At 40.0% G+C, this 22,323-nt stretch overlaps 1 protein-coding gene and 1 pseudogene across 3 annotated transcripts; both read right to left on the bottom strand.

The window, feature by feature from the left end:
* Positions 1-160: 160 nt before the first annotated feature.
* Positions 161-4,946, bottom strand: LOC143410816 (uncharacterized). 3 transcript variants are annotated; one of them, XM_076871536.1, is made up of 5 exons: positions 2,784-4,946; positions 1,668-2,459; positions 1,284-1,405; positions 877-1,118; positions 161-725 (listed from the first exon to the last, which is right to left on the bottom strand). In XM_076871536.1, the coding sequence occupies exons 2-4, from the start codon at positions 1,746-1,748 to the stop codon at positions 917-919; spliced, it is 405 nt and encodes a 134-aa protein (XP_076727651.1). In that variant the 5' UTR covers positions 1,749-2,459; positions 2,784-4,946; the 3' UTR covers positions 161-725; positions 877-916. The 3 variants fall into 3 exon arrangements, with proteins under 3 accessions (XP_076727651.1, XP_076727653.1, XP_076727652.1); XM_076871538.1 differs by having other exon boundaries at positions 1,072-1,118; XM_076871537.1 differs by lacking the exon at positions 161-725 and having other exon boundaries at positions 771-1,118; positions 2,784-3,604; positions 3,785-4,946.
* A 10,428-nt stretch (positions 4,947-15,374) lies between these two features.
* LOC143410551 (pygopus homolog 1 pseudogene) lies at positions 15,375-22,196 on the bottom strand (annotated as a pseudogene).
* Positions 22,197-22,323: the final 127 nt, after the last annotated feature.

Genomic DNA, 22,323 nt, shown 5'->3' with positions numbered 1-22,323 from the left:
AATAATACTGTGTTTATCAAGATGATCATAGGTTTGAGGGCAGCCCTAGCAACTCAGGGAGATCCTAAGCAACTGACCAAGAACCTGTCTCAAAAGTCAAAAGAAAAAGGACGGGGAATGTAGCTCAGTGGTAAAGTGCCCCTGGATTCAACACCCCGTACTAAAACAATATAAATAAAAAATAATCAAGTTAGACCCATGTGGCATTTACCCTACTAAGGAAACTGCATCAGTCCGTTCCAACATTATGTAGCCAGAGAGCAATGAGACTGCACTGATTTGAAAAATGCAGACTAGGATTATCACAGGGCTAGAATGATAAAGGGTTGCTGGGGACTAGGGGGAGTGGGGAGAGGGAGTTTTATGGGTACCAGATTCAGGAAAATGTTCTGGAACTACATAATGATGATAAGTGCAGAGTTTTGAGAATGTACTTAATGCCAATAAACTGGATCTTTTAAAAATGAATAAAATATTCAATTTTAAAAGAAGGTAGTTTTAACAAAATTATAAACATATAAAATAAAAAGAAGGAAAAAATGACAAGGGAGGGAAAGGGCAGCTCTGGGGTAAGAGCTCAGTGGGTGTTGCTGGAGAGGGTCCACCAGGAGCTGCTAGGCTGGAGGTGCCATTGCAGGTATTTCTGGTTCCAGCTTTCTCTCAGGTGGTGGAGGTGGTGGAACTTGAGCAGGAGTCTCCACAAGCACCAGAGGGTGGTCCTGTAGCTGCAAGAGGAGTAAAGGTCACCAACTTTCCCTGTTCCTTCCAGGGACAGTACTTCCCACTGCCTTTCACAGAGCTTCACACACAAACCCACCCATTGGGAGTGTTCCCAGAAGACATGCAGACAATGACAGCTCTGCTTCTGTTTCTGACCTGCCCTTGTTCCTGGAAGATCTGCTCTTCATGTCCAGCCTTATCCCATCCTCACATGCTCACACTCCCCACCCCAGACCTCTTCACCTCCAACCTCTTCCTCCATGGGCTCTGGGTTTTCTATCAAGGCCAGGACCTGGTGGCCTTCATCCTCCATTTGGGAGCCTGTCACATTGACTTGGCTGTGAATATTACCAGGTCGATTTTGAAGTGAGTGCACATCAAGAAGTGAGGAAATCACCCTAGAAGAAAGTGGGTCAGCAGCATGAGAGGCCTGGCCTTTTCTAACATGAAGCCAGTTTTCTTGGGACTCCACTGTTCAGAGAAGCAGGCTGGGGCTGAGGGAAGTGCAGGGCCAGTTCCAGGACTCCCATTTATGTGACCCTGTCACCCTGGGCAGGGCTCACCTTGCCAATATTAGGTCCAGCTTCTGTCGGGTGGAGGAACTTGAGATGGTGGACATGGAAGAGGGGTAGTCATCTAGGAAGGCTGGCTCTAGGGTCTCCACCAGGCTCTCCAATGAGTTTGCCTGGAACACACATACAATGCTGGTATTATCCACCTCTGCAGCCACCTTCACCAGAAGTGTCTGAGGATAGTATTCAATGCAAAATACAAAGCCCTAAGAGGCTTGTTCCAGAGGAGGAAAGAAGAGCTCCAGCACAACAATGGCAGAGTTCAAAGAGGAATTGCGGAGGGAACAGTTAGAAACATAGCAGCTTCTGGCCAGTTTGTTAGCAGACTAGATGTGGTAGCTCTGTGTATTAGGAGCATTATCCCAGGAGTCTCACCAGCACATCACCTTCTGGAGATGGGAAAACAGGCTCATCCCAGACAAATGGGTTCTTATGTGAGGACACCCAGGACATCATTCTCTGTAGTGCTGTTGAAATGGCTCCACGAAGGAATGAGGTCCAGATCCCACAGTCCTGAAAGGCTGAATGGCTGTGGAACCTGGGTCCCTCTGGAAGATGGTGAGGCCCTATGGGACCCAACTCCTACTTTCACAGTCTAGGGTGTGTTCATTGAGTTAGCAAGTGAAATAGAAATGGATCAAGTGGCATGAGTCCCCTGACATTTGGCTAAATGCAGCCCTACTAATCCTTATGATGTGTAAGACTTGGTGAGTATGTGGAAAGATAGGCCACTGCCACCTGGACACCTGGGTCCAGAAGTTATAATCAGCTGAATGGTGGAATGCAATATCATCAGAGGAAGGGAAGTAAAAAAGTGTCAGTGTTGCTGTTGTGATGTTGGCACTAATCTGGGGACAGTGAACTTGCATGAGGCCAAGGCCAAGGCCAAGGCTGGCAGAAAGGGTGGGGATAGGTGAGGAGTTGGTGCTCAGAATCCTTATGGTTTAGGACTTTGTCCTTCTACCTTCCAGCCCTACAAGGAAGGTGATCAGGGTGGTGTCTGAGCTCAGTGTCCCCATCTGCTCCTATCTAGGCCCTGACTGTGGAGTCCCCTCTGCTCCCACACTCACCCTTGAGGCTGAGCTCATTCCCATGGGTGCTTGGCTGTGGCTCTTCCACCATTGATTTGGAGCTGAAGCCCCTTCTCCAGTTCTCCTCAGTGAGAACCTGTGGAGAGCAGATAAATAGAGAGCCTGGTAGCTGGCAGGGAGTCTTAGGTCCTGCCTGGCCTCTGTTCAGGCTGTTTCTGCCCCTTGTGTCCTTCTTCTACCAAACCTCATACAGACCCTGTGTCCCAGAGTTCTATCCTATGAGGACAGGAGATGACACTGAGGGCTCAGAATGAACCTTGAACACTCCCAAACCCCACTTCCAGCCCTGTCCTGGGGAGGACCATGACAAGACACCAGGCTTACAATATTCCATCACCCAATCCTGCCTCGGCTCCCTGTTACCCCAAACTCAGTATGAAGGCATTGCAAGGTTACTCACAGTGGTGGGTTCTCTTGTGTTCAGTTGGCCTGGGCTTGTCAGGTTTAGGCCTTGGTTGTCTCTTGGCACATGGGCAACAGTGATAGGAGTGGGAGTTTAACCAGTATCCCATTCTTTGTAATTCCCCACAGGTTCTGCCTGTGGGGAATCGGGGGCTGGGGCCTGAGGAAGGGGCCATTCAGCCAGAGAGGGAGCTCTGGCTGTGGGGTGTCCTAGAGCCTTGGCCTCTAGGTAAGAAGCAGAACATAATTCTTGGTCAAAGGATGAGGCTGTTGCTAGAATGTGGGTGCCTGGTTATAGGGTTCCAAGTTCTGTTTGGAAGGAAGGACAGGAAGTCAGGGGGGGTCCCTCACCTGATCTCTCCTCCAGATAAAATAATATCTGCCTCTGGGCTACTGTTGGCTCTCCTCCAGCCCCATGCTATTTCCATATGTGTCCACAGAAACCCCAAACTGTCCCCCACATCTCTTGACAGGTTGGGGTACAACCAGGGTTCCTTCTCTGAGGAGACAGACCTGGGACTAGACCCAGCTCCTCCTTCTGTCCTCTCATGTGACCTTGGACAAATCATCAGGTCTCTCAAGGCTTCCTCAGTCTCCCTCTGCATGATGGGGTCATCCTAGCATCTGCTTCCTAGTGATGTCACAGGCACATGTGTGATAGCACTTAGAAAACTAGCTGCCACAAGTGTGTAATGCACAGAAGTGAGATAAAATACAGAAAAAGATGCAATATCATATATAATAGACCTAAAAACAGGCCTAGCCTCTTGTCTTGTGACTTTGGAAATGCCATTTTCCTTCTTGGCCTTCTTTCCCCACCTGCATGGTGAGAGGGTTGAAATGCAATTAGTGAGGATATCCTCATCTCCCTAGGCCTTCCAGTTGCTTCCCATGGTCTTTTGATTCAGACCCATGTGCCCCAGCCAGGCCTGTGTGCTGGGCCTCCTGCCTAGCAGCTCCCAGCTTTCCTCACCCTGGGGTGCACATCTGAGCAGTCACCTTTCCTTCAGTTTCACCTGGATTTAGTGTCTCTCTTGTGATGTCAAACAATGACAGATGTTCATGTGGTGTCACCTCCATGATTGACTTATGAAATTACTGTGGCTAACATCTTGCTCTCTCCTTTCTTGTTTCTCTCTTCTTTATGTGTTGTTTCCTTTCTCCTCTCTCCCTGGGATCTCAGGCTTTGGGGATGCGGCTGCTGTCTTCTCTGGCTCCCTAAGGAGAGGCTCATGAGTCTTGGGACAGAGAGGGCAACAGATGAGGAAAAATGAGGCCTTCCTTGTCCTAGGTGAGTCCTGCCAGTAACTCTGTGACTCAGCTTTGAAGCAGACCTTGCCATAACAGCCTCAGCTAAGAATGTGGCCCCAGTCCCATGAGAGATATGGCAGAAAACCTGGCTGAGACCACCTGCATTTCTGATTCAAAAAAACCATGAGACTACAAATGTTTGTTGTAACATCTAAGATCTGTTCCATTTGTGGTAACTCTTCAAATAGTGTTGGGTCACTGTACATTAATCACCAGCAGGGTTCATCCCTCCCCTTCTCTCCTCCTGGGCACCCTTCAGCCACAGTGTCTGCCCTCCTACCTCCTCTCTGGACAACTCACTTCTGCCTTTGAATCTATCAATAGTTGATTTTCCCTCCTTATCAGGACTGGGTTCCACTTGGCACCAGCTCTAAGCATTCAGTCACCTCAGTGAGACCTCTCTGATGGCCTTGTGTAGTGACTGCAGTGTTCCCTCAGAGCTCCAGTGTTTATTTTGTTATAACACTTGGTCTTTTTGTCCTTCTATTTCTCCAGATTTGAGCTCTCAGATGGCAGGGACCATATTGGTCTCTTGCTTTGCAGTTCCCAGGCCTAACTCAGCTCATGGAACAAGGTAAGCATTTGGGACATAGTGGTAGAATAAATGAGAGGATCTGGGAAGCTCTTGAAGCAGATTCCAGTCAATGAGCAGCTCAGATAGTAGAGATGATGCTCGTAATAGGAGATGCAGTACTGTGTGATGGCAGGAAAATGGCCAAAGGCCCTCTGAAGGCTCTTCCTGGCTGCAGGTGCTCCAGCAGAGCACAGTGGGCTCAGTCTCTCTCTGGTGGCCAGTGCTCACCCTGCACTCATGGAGGAAAAAGCATCACAGGAAACAGGCCTTGCTTGAGTGACTTTTAGTCCTCAGTTTACCAGGTACCTGGGAACAAAAAAATACAGGGCCTGAAAGATCCAGGGGCATTAGACGGACCTTCTCTTTCCCCTATTGGCTACAACAGCCCTGCAGTCCCTTGACCTCCCAAACTCTTTTCACCACAGTCAAGGCAAGTACTCTGGCTCCAGTTCCACATGAGGCACTGAGGCTCCAAAAAAAGTGGTCTTCTTCCCCTTTGAGGATGAATGGTTTATAATCCACCATTCTTCCATACCCCACATCTGTCTTCCTCTCTCCTGTCAGCTCTGAAGTCCCTCCAGGTGACAGAAAGGTTTTTTCCAAGGACTAGAACACAGTGTCACACTAGCAGAACTGAGGCAGGTGAACACGCAGGACCCCTGTGATGACCAACTCCAAGTTCCAAAATATGTAGAAAAGGAAATAGGCCTTCTATCCTGTATTCCTCCTCCAGGGGGCTTGTCCTAGTCAAAGATGCTGGTAGACATAGGGCCCCAGGTCATGTCCTCCCTTTGCTTTCTTTAATGGATTTTGGGGGGGCGGGGGTGCTGTGCTGGGGATCTAACCCAGGGCCTCACCCATGCCAGGAAGCCCTGAAACAATGAGCTACATCCAGAGCCACCCTCTTTGCTCTTTTGGGGATGGCCCAAAGTAAGCAGATCCCTGACCACCTTAGGGACAACCCAAGACTGAAACCCTGGCATTCTCTCCCCCTTCCGCACTCTGCTGATCATGGTGCATGGAAGTGGCCTACTCCTCCATGAAAGAGCTGTCTCCAATCTCTTCCTCCTTTTCTGTGTCACTTCTCAGGGTCCACATCTTCTCTGATCCACACCCTGGTGCCCACATATGGTGTCAAGAATGTGTACCAGTGTGTGTGTGTACCTGTTGGGATGCTGAGAGGTAATGGTCTCACATGGCAAAGATAGGCAGAGTTCCCAGGATCTTGGGAGTTCTCCTTCCAAAGGAAACCTCCTGCTAGTTGACTGAGTCCTGACTTAGCAAGTCAAGACCCAGTCTTTTATGGAGTCTGTCCTTGTCTTGTGCCCTGGGCCAGTCCACGCCTGTTACTGGGCCTTGGTTTCCCAAATGTCCTACTAAATGTTAGAGAGGAACTAATACACAGACCTTTGTGGTAAATGCTATATAGTTCCCCAGGTTGGTTAGGGTGGACAAGGTGGTGCTTCAGGGTCCCATGTTACTATCTTCCCAGGAGGGATGCAGGTACACCCTGTCCTTGTTTTCATAGCTCATGTGTGCTGCAGTTGGCACGTTCATGGAAACAGAGCCACTTAGCACTTTCCCAGGGGTTTCATCATTCCTGAAATGTGATACCCTATGTCTCCCATCTCTCCAATGTCAGAAAGTATCATCAGTCTCATTTAGCCACATGGACATGGGGGAGGGGGTGGATCCCCAAAGCAAATGTGAGGTTCTCTATTAGAAGTGGGCTCCAATGGGAGCCAGGCAAATCACAAGATCCTCAGAAGCATGCTTGACATCACCACTTTCAGAAAGAAATATATGTTCCAGAAGAGGGAAGGGTCTGGCTTGAGTTCCCACAGTGATTCAAGGAGAAACTGGGGAGGGAGGGAGAGAATATCTTCTTTCTGCTATGGAAGAAGTAGGAGTGGGGCTTCATGCTGACCCAGACTGTGCCCACTCACCTCACTCTCTTTCTACCCCAGCTTCTCTGGAGCTGGTTTTCATCCCTGAGTCTGTCCCTAGCCCCAGATTTCATAGAGTTTGAGGGGGGAAGAGGACAGAATGCTGCATAGCTGTGTTGGTTCCATGAGAGCTGCTCCCCAAGTCCCCACATTCTTTCTGCTCACTTCTCCTCATCAGCTTGAGCTGTAGCCACAATTAGCTACAAGAGAGGTGAGCAATGACAAACTTTTAGTTATCTGATGAGTTTCTTGCCCTATAAACCAAGTCTTTATTTTGAAGAAACAGACAAAGTTAAACCATGTGTTCAAGAACAGACTTGTTCCTTCCTAAGCTCCAAGATTAAGTGGAGAAAGTGGAGTCTTTTGTAGGTGCTAGGCACTGATTTGTTACCAAACCAGGCCTGACATAGTATTCCCATCCTAGAGACAATTTTGCAAAAGAGAACTTTTTCACAAGGCAGCCAAGTGTGGAGGTGGGAATCTCAAATCTGTCTCCCTGAGGCTAGGCTTCTGGGTCATTTATGGGATGAAGGAGCAGGTGGCAGTGATTGGAGGTGAAGCAGACAGTGGTCTGTGCATGCACCGTCTACACTGATGGTTCTTCATGACTTGTATTTTTGGAACAAGGTAGCATCAGCATGGCGTGAGGGTGTAGTTTTCAGCCTTTTGACATCAAAGTCCCCTGTTAGACACTTTCAGATCCAAATGAAGAGTCGATGGTTTTGACAAAGGTGGCCTTCACATCCCCGAAAAGTGACCAAATTCACACCTCAGAGATTATTAACATTGCTCAGCTGCCAGACATCCAAAAGTAGTGATTTTTAAAGTGAACTAAAAGCCAGTAACTCAAAGCAAGTGAAACTGGAAAGATTATTTGGGAATCTCTTGATTCCATGCCCACTGCCATGCCCTCTCTTTTCTTGATGATTCTTCATTCCCAGAGAGAGGGGCAAAGTCTGGGCTGTATACCAGGATGTCTGTTGGGAAGCCTGTGTTTAGTTCCCTGGAAGAATGGCTAGAGCCTCTGTATGGTCTTTCATCTGCTATGCCCCAAAAGGAGCTGGGAGAAAATACCCTCCTATACTTATATAAGGTGGGGAAGCAGAGGGTGGTGGAGGCCTTCATAGACACAGCATGCTCCTAGATTGCTCAAAATTAAGTCTCTGTTTGGGCTGGGATTGTGGCTCAGTGGTAGAGTGCTCGCTTAGCACAGGCGGGACCCAGATTCGATTCTCAGCACCACATAAAAAAAATAAAGGCACTGTGTTGTGTCCATCTACAAAAAAAAAAAAAAAATTCTCTCTCTCAAAATAAATAAATAAATAAGTCTCTGTGATGAAGGAAGTAAAATGCTTTGACACCAGGACACTTCAACTCCCATTGTCAATATCACTAATGAAGATACATCACACTGACCATTCATGATGTAGCTTTCACATGGTAATACTAATCATTTAAAAAGAATTGATGGAAAAATATTTTGAAAATATTTTGCTATGCAATGCTTGATCCAGGACACTTGAAAAGGCATAAATAGTGATTGCTAAGTTAATCTTTAAGGGTTAGAATCTATAATAAGTATATTGTAATGTGGACAAGATACCAAGTCATTTATGTCAAATATAACTGATAAAAATACTTTCATTAAATTAAAAATAAGTGTAGATAAATGAAATTGGTATATCATGTGATATATTTTTATACTGTTTTATTTTTAAAATTTTTGGTTGTAGATATTGAAGTCAGGAGTGCTTCACCACTGAAGCATATCCTAAACTCTTTATTTTTTATTTATGAGGCAGTGCCTCACTAAGTTGCAGTTCTTGCTTCAAACTTGCAATTTTTCTGCCTTAGCCTCCTGAGTTGCTGGGATTTAGGTGTGTCCCACGGTGCCCCGCTAATTATTTTAAAGCCATAGAATTAAAAATGTGTTATTGAAGTCTGTTCTCAAAAATATTTCCTCAAAAAAAGTTAAAATGTTGGCATAATCCTGCTTTCATTGTATTGAGTACAGACTTAAAAATATTTTGAGGGATCACGGGTTTGGGGGCAAGAACAGCAGGGTCCAAAGGTAAAACTGATAGGGTCAAATTCCTTCTGTATTTTTGGTGTGCCAGGGAGATGCCTATGTAAGTTAGTCCTATGATCAGGTTTTAAAGCATACGTCTTCATTACACCATGCCAAATCACCCCACAACTTATATCATTTCAGTGGCCTCATGCTGTACTTTGTGTCTACTTGTCATTACTGGTTGGTACTCAGGTTGGGGGGCAGCTCTGTTCCCTTAGGCATTCATGAGCCCAGAGTTCTTCCATCTCATGCCTTCACCAATCCCCACCCTGGATCTCAGCCCCAGTCTGCATCCCTCAGCAGGAGGGAAGGAACTTGGAGAAACTCACAAGAGGGGAATGTATGGGCCTGCTCTACAGGTGGCTCCTCTCAGTCCCACTTCTCTTCCATTGGCCAGAACTAGTCATGTGCCCACACATAACACAAGGAAGCTGGGCAGCATGGTGCAGGTGTGTGACCACAGGAAAAGAGCCTGGACATTTGTGGATAAGTAGGAAACAGGGAAGAATTCATCTGTACTAAGAGCAGAGGGCTCATCCTGCAGTGTCCTGAGATCTAAAGATGAATATAGATATGATGTGAGGATCCTACAATCTAATAAAGGAAAGAATAAAGAGAGTGTTCTCTGGAAGTCTGAGGGATTATCCTAGATTGGGAAATTGTCTGGAGATGACAGAAATTGAGCTCCATTTTCATAGTAAACCAGATTTGAATACTGCAGGGAGATGGCAGCAGGAAGCATAGAAGCATGTAATTTGTGCACAAGATATATTAAGGAATAAGCAAATTTAAATTCTGTTTTCTTTTTTTTTCTTTTGGTACTGGTAATTAAACTCAGGGAACCTAATTACAGAGCCACATTCCCAGCCCTTTTCATTTTCTAATTATGAGAAAGGGTCATTGCTAAGTTATGTAGGGCCATGCTAAGTTGCTGAGGCTGGCCTTGAACTTTGAATCCTCCTACTTCAGTCTCCCAAATGGCTGTGAGAACAGGCATGAGCTACTGAGTCCAGCTTAAATTCTATTATCTAAAACTGAAAGGCAAGGAAAAATGCTCATAATGGATTATCAGAGAAACTGAGAATATCAGATGATCCAAATTTTGTAAAACCGTCTAAATTTAGTTGAACATCTAGAGATGTGTGGGGTGATAATTTTCAAATTCTCTAAAATGATTATAATATATACAATCACAAGAATTCCATCAACATGTTCTGATGTGGTGTACTGTTCTTTATACCAGCCATAAATACCTGTTGTGTAGACCAGGTATTCTCCACACTTTGTCGCCCAGGCCTTGCTGTTCATGTGAGACAGAGTCCTCATGTCTACTTTCTGCCCTGCAATCCAGATCCTGATTCTGGTGCCCAAGAATACTCCTTACAGCACTGCACATGGGAAAAGGCCCCTCTTGTTTATAATGTGAAATGATAATAATGATAGATAATTTGTCTAATAAACATTCACTTGCTTTTATTCTTCATTAGGATTTGGAAGCTGACAACTCCCTACAAGAAACAAACATAAGGCCATTCACTAGCTGGAAGAGGTATATCTGGACACATGAAGACGTGAAAAATGATGGATCCACCCCACATCTCAGATTGGATTTCCCTCCCTCCTCCTTCCATCATGTACAAGCATTCATGTAGAACATCATGTGACAGTTAGATGTGATGTACCATGGATCTGTTTAGTCGTATTGTTCCTTTTGTGATGGGAATCTTGATGGGAAGTGATGTACTCCACAGAGACAGAATGTAACTGAAATGATGAGGTCCCACTACAGGTCATCAGCAAGAGGGCTCAGCCAGCTTTGTCAAATTGTAGATCCCATGGTTAGCTTGGTTGAGATCTGGCACACACTGTCTACTATCCCCAAAGTACTAAGTTTTCTTTTCCCTGGGTAAATTTCACTAAAACTCTTTATATCCTAAAAGAACATCAGATCCGAATAAAATTGGTGATAAGCTTTTGAGGGAGAGAGAAGATAATGATTTTAGTCACCTGCACACAACAATTTATCACTCTGCATTATATTATAACCCTTGGGTGTCCCTCACCAGACAGTGACCTCAGAGCAGAGTCTATGTCTTAGTTCCAATTCTATCTCAAACAGTAGTTGCCAAATACTGATGAATGAATACATTTACTTGAGACCCAAGGTCTGACAGGTCGGAGAGTATTATTTGAATTGGTTAGTGAAACTATTCTGTAGGATACTCTAATGGTAGATATATGTTTATTTTACATTTGTCTAAACCCATATAATATATAATACTTTGTGCAAAACCATATTATATATAATACTAAGATTGAGTCTTAATGCAAACTATCAATTGCAATGTATACATCAAATTTTGGGGGAGGTGTTGATAATTGGGGAGATTGTATTTGTGTAGAGTAGGAGGTGTGTGGAAAATCTCTGTCTTCTGCTCAGTTTTGCCATAAAACCAAAAATGTTCTAAAAAATAAAGTCTATTTTCTAAAAATCCTTATGGAGCAACTAGGAGAGATAATAAGATGCAGAAACATCATAAGGAAACTAAAATAGAATGACCAAATTATAATCATAAAGAACAGAACTGAAGTTGCAAAAATCATACTCCCAGACAGTGGACAAACTGAGAAGAGGCCCTTCAATGCAGAGAAAAGATGTAACCGAAGAAATATGTGAAAGGAGGTTACGGACGCATAGTAGGGAGAAACACAATTGTCCATCTGTTTAGTGATAAATATGCATCACATACAAGGGTGTCATTCCTGCAAGAACTCTACAACAAAAGAAACAGAAGCCATACTGAGAAATACACTAGAGAACTTTTCTAAACTGGCTAAACCAAAATTATGCTTTTATCATTATTTTGATTTCCTCTATTCATAGTCTTATGTTTCTGTTCTCCTTTATAGCTTTAAGAGTGTGAGCAGAGGTGGGGTTGTGGCTCATTGGTAGAGGGCTTGCCTGGCATGTGTGAGGCACTGGGTTCAATTCTCAGCACCACATATAATAAATGGATAAAATAAAGGTTCATAAACATCTAAAAACTATTTTAAAACAAAGTGTGAGCAGTGCAATTTAGTGTGGACTTTTTTGATCATGCCAACTTTAGATTAAAAACAAGTCATTGAGGGGTTGAGGTGGGGTTCAGTGACAGAGCCCTAGTCTATCATGTGCAAAGTCCTGGGCTGGATTCCTGGCACTTAAAAATAAATAAATAAATGAACAAACAAACAAAATTTCATTGTACCTTGGTTTTCTGTTGTGAAAAGAAATTGCTTCTTTGATATATTTAAAAATATTTATTTTGTCTTCTGTGAACTACTTTTGCCCTTTTCCTATTTTCTATTTTCCTGTTGGTGGTTTTGATTTGCTTTCAAAACTGCTCTTTTGGTGACTTAGCAAGATGCATGGGGAAGTGAGTGGGGTCACAGAGTCAAAATTTTCGATGGAGGTGATCAGGGTGAAAATCAGTACCCATATGCTAATTAAATCATTCTTTTTATATTTGAAAATGATACTGCTTTGCTCTTGAAAAAGTTTCCATGTTCAAATGTCCTAGTGCACCATTTGGGAAAATGGGTAACTATGACTTCGACATGATTTGAACACACAACCTTCTGATCTGGAGTCAGTTCGCTACAAAGCCACAAAGTCACCAGAGCAAGAGAATTTCAATCTTTTAATACAGGTTCTTTCCTCCTGTGCTTATTAGTAGCTTCCTCATGCAATTTCTTTGCTTTTTCTATAAATGCTAACTCAATAAGAAAGGGTGTAAAGGGATGCGGTGGAAAGTCGGGTTGAGCAGAACCGAGGAGAGGCCACAGAGCGCAGCTGGATGCCCAGGTGCCAGGGCCCATGCTGGCCGAGGGTGCAGTGACTCTGACAGGTTTCAGGCTGGGGGACCAAGGTCAAGCAGGCAGAGCAGGCTAGACCTCTACTGTGTGAAGATGCCCAGTTCATGTGCTGCGGAGAGCTAGGGACCTGGGGCTTCATCTCACCCTGGATGAAGCCAGATGGCTTGATGTGGAAAGTCACTTTGAAATGCGCAAGGCCGGTCAGCTCCAAGAAGCGAGGAGTAAGAGAACCCTGGTGCTCCCATGAGTTCCTGGTCCCACCAAAATTATGAAAGTGGTAAAAACCACTGAGGGCACACTTAAGAAGTAACTTTGTAACTTAGCATAAATATAGAATGTTCTGCATTCTACATAAATATGTTCTGCATAGTTGGCACAGTTTTGCTGGTTTTGTTTGCCAGCTTGTCCTGGAAATCACTTCATATCAGCTCAGTTTTTTCACATCTACATAGTACTCCATGGTATAGCTTATTCAACTACTTCCCTATAGTTTTGCTTAATGCTTTTTCAAGATTAATTCACACTGTCATATGCACCAGCATGTCATCTCCTTTTTTTCTGAATAATATTCAATTGTAGGAAATAGCACATTTTATTGATTCTTTCTATAGTTGACAGGCATTTGGATTGTTTCCACTTGGGGATGTTATGAATAATACTTTCATAAACATTCCAGTACATTTAGATAATCCTAAAAAATTTGTATAAAAAATTTCCCTTACCTCTTTGACTCCTAAGTTGCTTATGGTAAAAATAAGAGAAACTCCATTAAAAAAAAGAAGGAAGGAAAGAAAAGAAAAGAATAGGTTTCATTAGCAATCCAATACTGCAAAAACAAATTACAGCTGTCACAAACCCTGCCAAGCCAGAAGGGCCAGTAAAGACCTTGGAGTTTCTATTGAGATTCCAGAATAACCGGGTTTTAGAGCAAGGATAAAACTGAATATCAAGAACCAATAAGTGGGACGGTATCAAACTAAAAAGCTTCTTCACAGCAAAAGAAACAAATCAAGAATGTGAACAGGGAGCCTACAGAATGGGAGAAAATCTTTACCACATGCACCTCAGATGGAACATTAATCTCCAGGATATACAAAGAACTCAAAAAACTTAACACCCAAAACATATACATACACACACACACACACACACACACACACACACACACCAATCAATAAATGGGCAAAGAAACTGAATCAGCACTTCAGAGAAGAAGAAATATGAATTGTCAAAAAATATCTGAAAAAAATGATCAACATCTCAAGCAATTAGAGAAATGCAGATTAAAATTACACTGAGATTCTATCTTATTCCACTCAGAATGGCAATTATTGAGAATATAAGTAGTAATAAATGTTGGCAAGGATGTGGGGGAAAAGCTTCACTCATATATTGCTGGTAAGCAGTATGGAGTTTCCTCAGAACACTTGGAATGAAACCACCATTTGATCCAGTTATCCCACTCCCTGGCTTATACCTAAAGGAGGAATTAAAATCAGCATATCACAGTGGTGCAGTCACATTAATGTTTACAGCAACTCAACTGACAATGAAATGGATGGAACTGAAGAATATCATCCTAAATAAAATAAGCCAATCTCAAACAATCGAAGTACGAATGTTCTGATATGTGGATACTAACCCACATCAAGAGAGGGTGGGGAGGGTAGAATAGAAATTCATTGGATTAGACAAAGGGGAATGAAGAAAAGGGAGAGGTAGAGAATGAAGGTGAGGGAGTGGGGCGGTGGGAATAGGAAAGGAGTGGAATGAATCAGGCATAACTTTCCTATCCTTCTATATGAACATATGACCAGTGTTAACTCCACATCATGCACAACCACAAGAACAGGATCCTAATTAGAATATGTTATGCTCCATGTATGTATACGTCAAAATATACAGTACTGACATGTGTATCTAAAAATAAAAAATAAAATAAATAAGAATATAGATTGGAAGAACACTATTAATCAACTTAATTTAATATTTACAGAACATTACATCTAAATGCTGAATTTTTGAGTGAAAATTTTTATTTCCACATTATTATCAAAAGACTGAAGAACATTAACCAAAATCAACAAGAGGGTGGGCCATAAGTTAAGCCTAAACAAATTTCTAATGATTGATATAATACACTGGAATTAAACTAGATTTCAATTTATAATTGGTAAATAAGAAATCCCACAAATGTTTTGAAATTAACCAACATACTTCTAAATAAGCAAAGATCTGATAAAACTGTGGCAGTGGAGTTTAGAAAATATTTTTAACTGAATGAAACAAATAACATGTCAAAATCTATAAGCAGAAAAAAATAGCTCAAAATGGATTGTAAGCCTATAAATAAATTTTAAAACTATAAAATTTTTAGAATAAGTTATAAATTACAAAATGTACATAAATATTTCTTACCTAGGCCCCTAAGGATATGACCTATAAAAAAGAAGTGATAAATTGATATCTATCAAAAATTAAAAAGTCTGCTCTTTAGAAATGCCACTAAGAAAATTAAAAGGAAAACTAAAGACAGAGTATTTACGACATAAATATATGTTAGAGGATTTCTACCTAAACTATATTAAGAATATTTACAACTCAACAATACTAATGACCCCATTCATTTTTTCCTTTATTCCTCCACACACATTATTTTGACTTAGAGAGCAATGAAAACAAAAGTTGCACTAGTAAGGAAATAATATATTAATAAAAACTGAAAGGTAATGTTTTTGTGTGTGCATTCAAAAAATATAAAACATTAAATCCTGTATCACTGAACCTCTATAATACACAGATGTAAAACCCTGCTTTAGTTAATGCCTGTGACTAAGCATCATTGCCCACTGCAGGTGGACCAAAAGTTTCTCTAGTGGGCATTAACTGGACATCTTCATCTTCCACACAGGTAGCACAGCCCCAGACTGCTTCTGCGAGTAGTAGGCCATATACTCTTTCAGTTATTCCAGTACAGGATGATGAAACCATTTATGAGGAGAGGCCTCACATAAGATGGCATCCTGATCATCAGCTACTTCGTTTGTACAAATTCCACAAGGATACAGTGGGTTGAAGATGAATGTTCATGACAGTTTAGATGGAGATAGCACTTATTGCAGTTTTTGGTGGTACAAGCATCTACTGCTCCTCTAGGTGTCCTGGCTTGTTCTGGGTCCCATTTATAAGGCTGTTATTTGTAGCTTAAGTGCTACTCAAATGGCTGTTTTCTTGATTTACTGAATTGTTTTAACATTTTTAAATTCAATATTACTCTAAGTCACTATATCCTCCATATTCAAGTGAGTGGGATGAACAGGCAAATTTTGATTGGTGATTTGGGTTTCTCCTTTACTAAAGTCTTGTTTTGGGAGGTGGTGCTTTTGCCTGACCAAAAGTATTTGGGGATAAAACAAAGAATGATTAGACTCTAATGAAGAAGTAAATTTTGAATTATTCCCAGGAATAAAATTAGATGCCAAATCAGAATTAGATACTTGGCTAACATTCTGTGGAGGAATCTGAGGCTTTCAGAGGATTTTGTCTAAATATCAATTAGGCATGTTAACATTCTTAGTACATTATTATAAAGTGGATTTCCCAAACTTGAATTATTGTGTGACCAAAATTTTACAGCATGAGATGGATTAAAACCCATGCCTATAGGATTCTGGGGAAATGGATGTGGCTGATTCCTGAGTAAGGATCACAATATGGGGAAGAAATTCTTTGGGGGCAACATGAGGTGACATTCTGAATGCCATTTAGCTTCCAAAGGCACATCAGGGCTGAGACACTGATGTGACGAAGATTGTGGTGTAGGAAAGAGTGTTGTAGTTGTCGTCAAATGGATTAGCAGTCACTAGATCATCAAGGGTTTGGATTTGGTGGAGGAACATACTTAGACAATGGAGGAACAGGTTCCTATGTATTTGCCTTTTATATTTTCTTACGTAGGCTTCCTAGTTATACAACTGGACCTCCTAACCCATCCAGTCCACTACTGTCACCTCAAACTCTCTTCAGAGAAATGGGATCCTTCTCCTGTTCTGCTGGTAGTACAGAACAGGCATGACTTCTCCCACCCACCCCAGGCTGCGGGGATCAGTCTCTTTGCTGTGAAAGGTAGCGGCTTCTTTCCTTTATGGAATGCTGAAGCTGTGAGGTGCAACCTAAGGTTGCAGGAAGGTGGACCTTAATCACCTATGTCTTGAAGTGAGCAAAAGATTTAAACATGTACTTAATAGAGAGAAATGACCATCAATTATATGAAAAATATTGAAAGCCATCTTCAGGGAAATGCAAATTGAAGCCACTGTGAAGCACTACTATACAAATTAGGAAAGCTAAAAATTCCAAGATGATGATACCATAAGTGGTCAAGGCTAGGAGTGATTGGAAAATTTATATTTTGCTGCTGGTTTTCAAAATGGTATAGACACTTACACAAGTTGGCAGTGTCTTATAAAAGTTATACATACCATTTACTCTATGACCCAGCAGTTCAAAACCTAGAAATTTATGCAATATAAATGAAAACATCTACATAAAAATTTGTACATGAATGTTCATATCAGATTTATTCATAATAGCCCCAAACTGAAAAAAACTGAAATTTCTACCAATGGGTGAATAAATTGTGGTGCATTAATGTGATGGGATGTTACTTAGCAATAAAAGAGAATGAAATACTGACATACACTGCAAGAATTAATCTCAAAACTGGTGAATGAAAAGGTAGAATCAGAAAAATAAAACCTGTATAATTCCATTTATGTGAAAGCCTAGGGAAAAAAATCCTAATCTATATTGACAAGAGTCAGGTTTATGGTTTCTTGGAGACACAAGTGGCAGAATTATCTGGGAAAAGATTGGAAATAGTTGTGGGTAATAAAATCATTGTTTTGTTTTTGTTTATACAGGTGTATAAATTTTACCAAACCACCAAAATGTGAAGTTAAGATGAGTGCAACTTATTTGTATGTCTTAATAAAAGTGATAAGAACAATTGAGCTGAGCTAAATATATACTTATGAAGATATATACAATATTAAACATAAATCTGAGCAAAAAATAAATGTGGAAATCAATTATCTACACTTTTATCCCAAGAAGCTACAAACAGAACAATGAATCATATCTAAATAGTATAAAATGAAAGAACATAAATTAATGAAAAAAAAACTAACTGTATAATTGTTCTGAGATGATTTGAAAAGATTAATAAAATATTAAATGCCTATAAAACCTAAACACACAAAAAGAAAGTTCATAAATATTACCAATATGAGGACTGAAACGGGGAATATTACTTTGAATCATACAGATACTAAAACTTTAATAAGAAAATATCATAAACTATTTAAAGCCCAAAATTATATTATTTGATAAATATGGACAAATTAAAAACTGGCAAAAAAAACTTACATAGGGATAGAATATTTTAATAGTCCTATATAATAAAAATAATTAGATTTATAACTTAAATATTTTCACAAAGAAAACTCCTAGCTCATTTATTTCAACTATAATACCAATAATATTAATCTTATATAATCTTTTACAGAGAACCAAAACCAAACAAAACAAGAAAGAAAACATAAAAATGAAATAAATCTAAATTCATTTTATGATTCCATTATAATCTGAAACAAACTCTAGTAAAGCTATTACATGATAGGAAACAGTACTGAAACATCCCATGGTACCCCACAGAGTTGTACAAATTTTATGCCTCAGTTAAATTTAAAAATTTTTTAAGCCAAAAAAGGAAACATACAAGACAACATGGACAGACACAAAACCCTATATAAAAGTACAAAATTTGGGGCTAGGGTTGTGGCTCGATGGTTGAGTGTTCACCTAGCCTGTGCACGGCCCTGGATTCGATCCCCAGCACCACCCAAAAATAAATAAAATAAAGGTACAAAAAAAGCATAAAATTTGACAAATCTTATTCAAAAGTATATAAAAAAGATAACACATAATGCCTGAATGGAATCTAATTCAAGAATGTGAAGTTGCTTTACTAATCCCAAAAGAAGTCCATATAACTGGTCACCGTAGTGTATATCTGTTAATCCCAGCCACTTGGGTGACTAAGGCAGAAGGATTCAAACTTTGAGGCCAGCCTCAGCTATGTCAAGAAAACTTGTCTTCAAAAAGGGTTGGAGTTATAGCTTAATGTTACGAGTGCCCCTGGGTTTAATCCCAATAGCACACACACAAAAAAATAAATTCATATAGACAAATTTTAAGGATATTATACTAAGTGAAATAAGCCTAATCACAAAAAGACAAACACTGTATGATTCTCCTTATATTAGGAAACAAAAAAGTATTCATATTTGTAAAGACAGATAGTAGAATGGTGGTTTCCAGGGGCTGCGAAGTGGAGTAGAGAATGGTAGCAATGGATACACAACAATTTGGATATCATTAACACCAGTGAATTGTATATAAAATAATGGTTAAGGTATCAAATTTTAATGTTATGTGCATCTCACCACAATTTAAGGAAATTTTTAAAAACCAAATTCATGTAATTCAATCACATTAACAGAAGAGAAGAATCATTCCCAGAGTTACAAAACAGCATTTAATGAAATTCAACATCTGTCCATGATAATAAAACTCAGAAAAGTAGGATTTAAAGACACTTCCTTAATGTAATAGACATCATCTAAAATTTACCTCATATCACACTGATGAAAAAATATTTAGTTTTTCTTTAGATTTGGAGAAAAAGGCAAAGATGTCTACCTACTCTTTCTACTTCTGGAGATCCTAGATACTAGCCAGTACAATAAAAAATGGTATAAAGATTATAAAGGATTAAGCTTTTTTTCTATGTACACATATGCTATCTGTGATAATGTAAAAACTGAAACATAGAAAGTCCAAAAGAGTGAACAAACTATTATAATTAAGAAATTAATTTAGCAAGGTAACTGGTTATATGGCTGCCTTTTTAAAAACATGTACATATATACACATACATACATACAAAATATATTTGTTATGTATATTGCAGCAACAATCAAAAATAATTTAAAATAGCATTTAAAATATCAAAAACATCAATTGCAACTGACCCAAAAAATCTACAACTGAAAATATAGCAAAACTTCTGAAACTGAAAAAAATGAAAACATTCTATAGAACAAAAAAATTTAATGATAGTAAAATATCTACAATAAATGAAATTTAAGCATGCCCATAAGATGAAAGTGTTAATATTGTTACTTATACAATACCAATTAAAATCCCAGGTTGTTGTTGGTGGGATGATTTGTTTAAAAATAATTCATAAATTGATTATGAAAATGCCAATGACCTAGAATAGTAGTCATGATTTTGAACAAGAAGAAAAAAATCAGAAAACATATACTACCAGTTTTCATTAAGAATTGATATTGGTACAATGCTAAACAAAATAAAACACTGGAACAGGATAGCTTAGAAGACCATCGCATATATGATGATTTATCATACATGTTCCACTACAACTCAAGTGAAGAACAAAAGATGTGTTTTCAATGAAAATGATGTTAAACAAATTTTATATTTATATATAAAAATGTCAATTTGTTCTCAACTCACATGTACATAAAAATTATTTATGATGGATCACAAATATTAAAGTGAAAAGTAAAATAGTAGATATGTGGAAGAAAATGTAGGACAAGCTAGGACAAGATTTTTCAAACTGGGCATAAAAGAGCACTTACAATTAAAAAAAAGAAAAAGTTCTCTTAATCAAAATAAAAACTTGTATTCTTTCAAAGAATATCATTAAGAAAGTGAAAAGCAAGCTGGGTGGGGAGATGCTATTTGTAACACAAATATCTAAAAGATACCTTGAATCCAGAATAAAGTTTCCTACAAATGAAAAGGAAGTCATAGTTACTTGGGTTAAAGAGGGCGTTCATAAAACCAATAAGAGCCTAAAAGGCTCAACATTATTAGTGACTGAAGATATGTAAATTAGACCTATAATGAGATACTAGTATACACTAGAACCAGGATGTTATAGTTTGGATCTTGAATATCCCCCATAGGGCAATATGTTAAAGGTTTGGTACCCAGGATGTTGCTACTGGGGTCTTGGTGGAAGATCCCTAGATCAGTAAAGGAGTGCCCTTAAAAGGGCCTACAGGACCAGGGCCTCTTCCCCTCCTTCTCCTAGCTCATGATACAAACAAGTTTGCTCCACTTAATGCTATGCTCCCTGGTCCCAGGCCCAAAGCCACAGGGCCAATCAATCATAGACTGGAACCTCCAAATCTATGAGACAAAAAAAAAAAAAAAAAAACTTTTCTTTTTGTAAGTTCTCTCAGGCATTTCATTATGGGAAGAGAAAGGAACTAGCACATCAGCTTTGGCTCCTTACCACTCCACTAAAACTGCTAAATCATGGAAATGACTATATCATCCCTATCCCCTTACTCAAAGGACACTCTTCAGTCCTTATGTCTTTTTAATGTGCTAATAACTATGCTTCTCGTGGTGAAAGGCTTTGCCCCAAGTCAGGGTTGGAAGGCAGGGCTTAGGTTCGGTGAGGATTAGAAGGCAAAAAGAAACAAACCAACTGAGTTAGCATCAGGTTGCATCAACTGCCTAACAGAGGGGATTACAAGTAGTTATTTCAGGGTTTGAAACTCAAACTTCTCAATGAGAAACTGGCTATATCCAAGTACATTAACTATACTTAAAAGAGGTAAGCCTCTTAGTAAATGTTAATAGATTTCACTATTAAAGCTCAATCCAAAAGGGCACTTTTAAACACAAAATGAAATTATTCATTTATAATGGGAGGCAATGGTATCACTTTTTAAATAAGCCTTTTCCAAATTAAATGCATACTTATCCACTGTGGGAGGAGGTATTTGATCTTTACTACTAATGAAGTGTAGTTCATAATGTCCTGATCTTTCTGGATATAACGGTTCGTGTTTTGTTAAGAGCTTTTGTTATTCAGGGCACAGCCTTTGGGTTCTCATTTTGACTACAGACCTTTCCTACTATTCACAGAACTTCATAAGCACTCATTCATGGGCTTGGAAGCTTGCGGCTGTTTCCTCCATCATGCAAAGTTTTGAGACTGCACACAGGCCCACCTTCCAACATACTCCTTTTGCTATTGTGACCTTTTGTTTGGTGCCACATTGAAAGTGAAACTACTTTCTGTAGAACTACTTTCTGAGGTTGTGGTCTTCAGATGCACAATCTAGAAACAAGTTTCAGATGTTCTTGAGACATACTTTTCATCTGAACTTTTGATTACAACTTCCAAATGAAACTGAGAGGGTGGGAGGAATGAGGTGCTGACTAAGTTCTTCAGAATGTATTTGACTTCAGAGGCCATTCCCATACCCTCAGATCCTTAAGCCCCCCTTCTCCCACAGGTTTCCCCCACAACTAAAGTAGTTCCTGGCACATATTTAAGGGTCCAATTAATCAATTTCACAAGAAAAAAAGGTTTTTCCTTTTTATATAGATATTACATGCTCACTGCAAAGAAAATTTTAGAAAATCAAATAAAAAATTGCAAACAAATGACACCTGAGAGTCTACCAACTCTAGAGCAATTCTCATTAACTTTTTGGAAACCAGGTCTTCATTCACTTTCTGGTGGTCACATAAATATGTCATGTTACACAGATAGTTTTATATCATACATGCTACATTTACATTTTCTATTTTTTTTCTCCATATTCCTATTCCCGCTTCTCCTTTTCTCCCTCCTTTCAAGGTTACCAATATTGACAATCTGGTTTTT

The sequence above is a fragment of the Callospermophilus lateralis genome, chromosome 11 (assembly GCF_048772815.1).
Source record: "Callospermophilus lateralis isolate mCalLat2 chromosome 11, mCalLat2.hap1, whole genome shotgun sequence".
NCBI classification, from domain to species: Eukaryota; Metazoa; Chordata; class Mammalia; order Rodentia; family Sciuridae; genus Callospermophilus; species Callospermophilus lateralis.
Note: the sequence above shows the minus strand (reverse complement) of the source record. Positions and strands in the feature narration are given on the sequence as shown.

What these genes read in the sequence shown, in the direction of transcription:
- LOC143410816 (XM_076871536.1), bottom strand. Translation starts at nt 1,748, where the DNA reads ATGATGTCCTGGGTGTCCTCACATAAGAACCCATTTGTCTGGGATGAG. An exon ending in CTCCAGAAGGTGATGTGCTG is followed by an intron (nt 1,406 to 1,667) that starts GTGAGACTCCTG and finishes TGTGTGTTCCAG; the next exon opens with GCAAACTCATTGGAGAGCCT. An exon ending in CTGGACCTAATATTGGCAAG is followed by an intron (nt 1,119 to 1,283) that starts GTGAGCCCTGCC and finishes ACTTTCTTCTAG; the next exon opens with GGTGATTTCCTCACTTCTTG.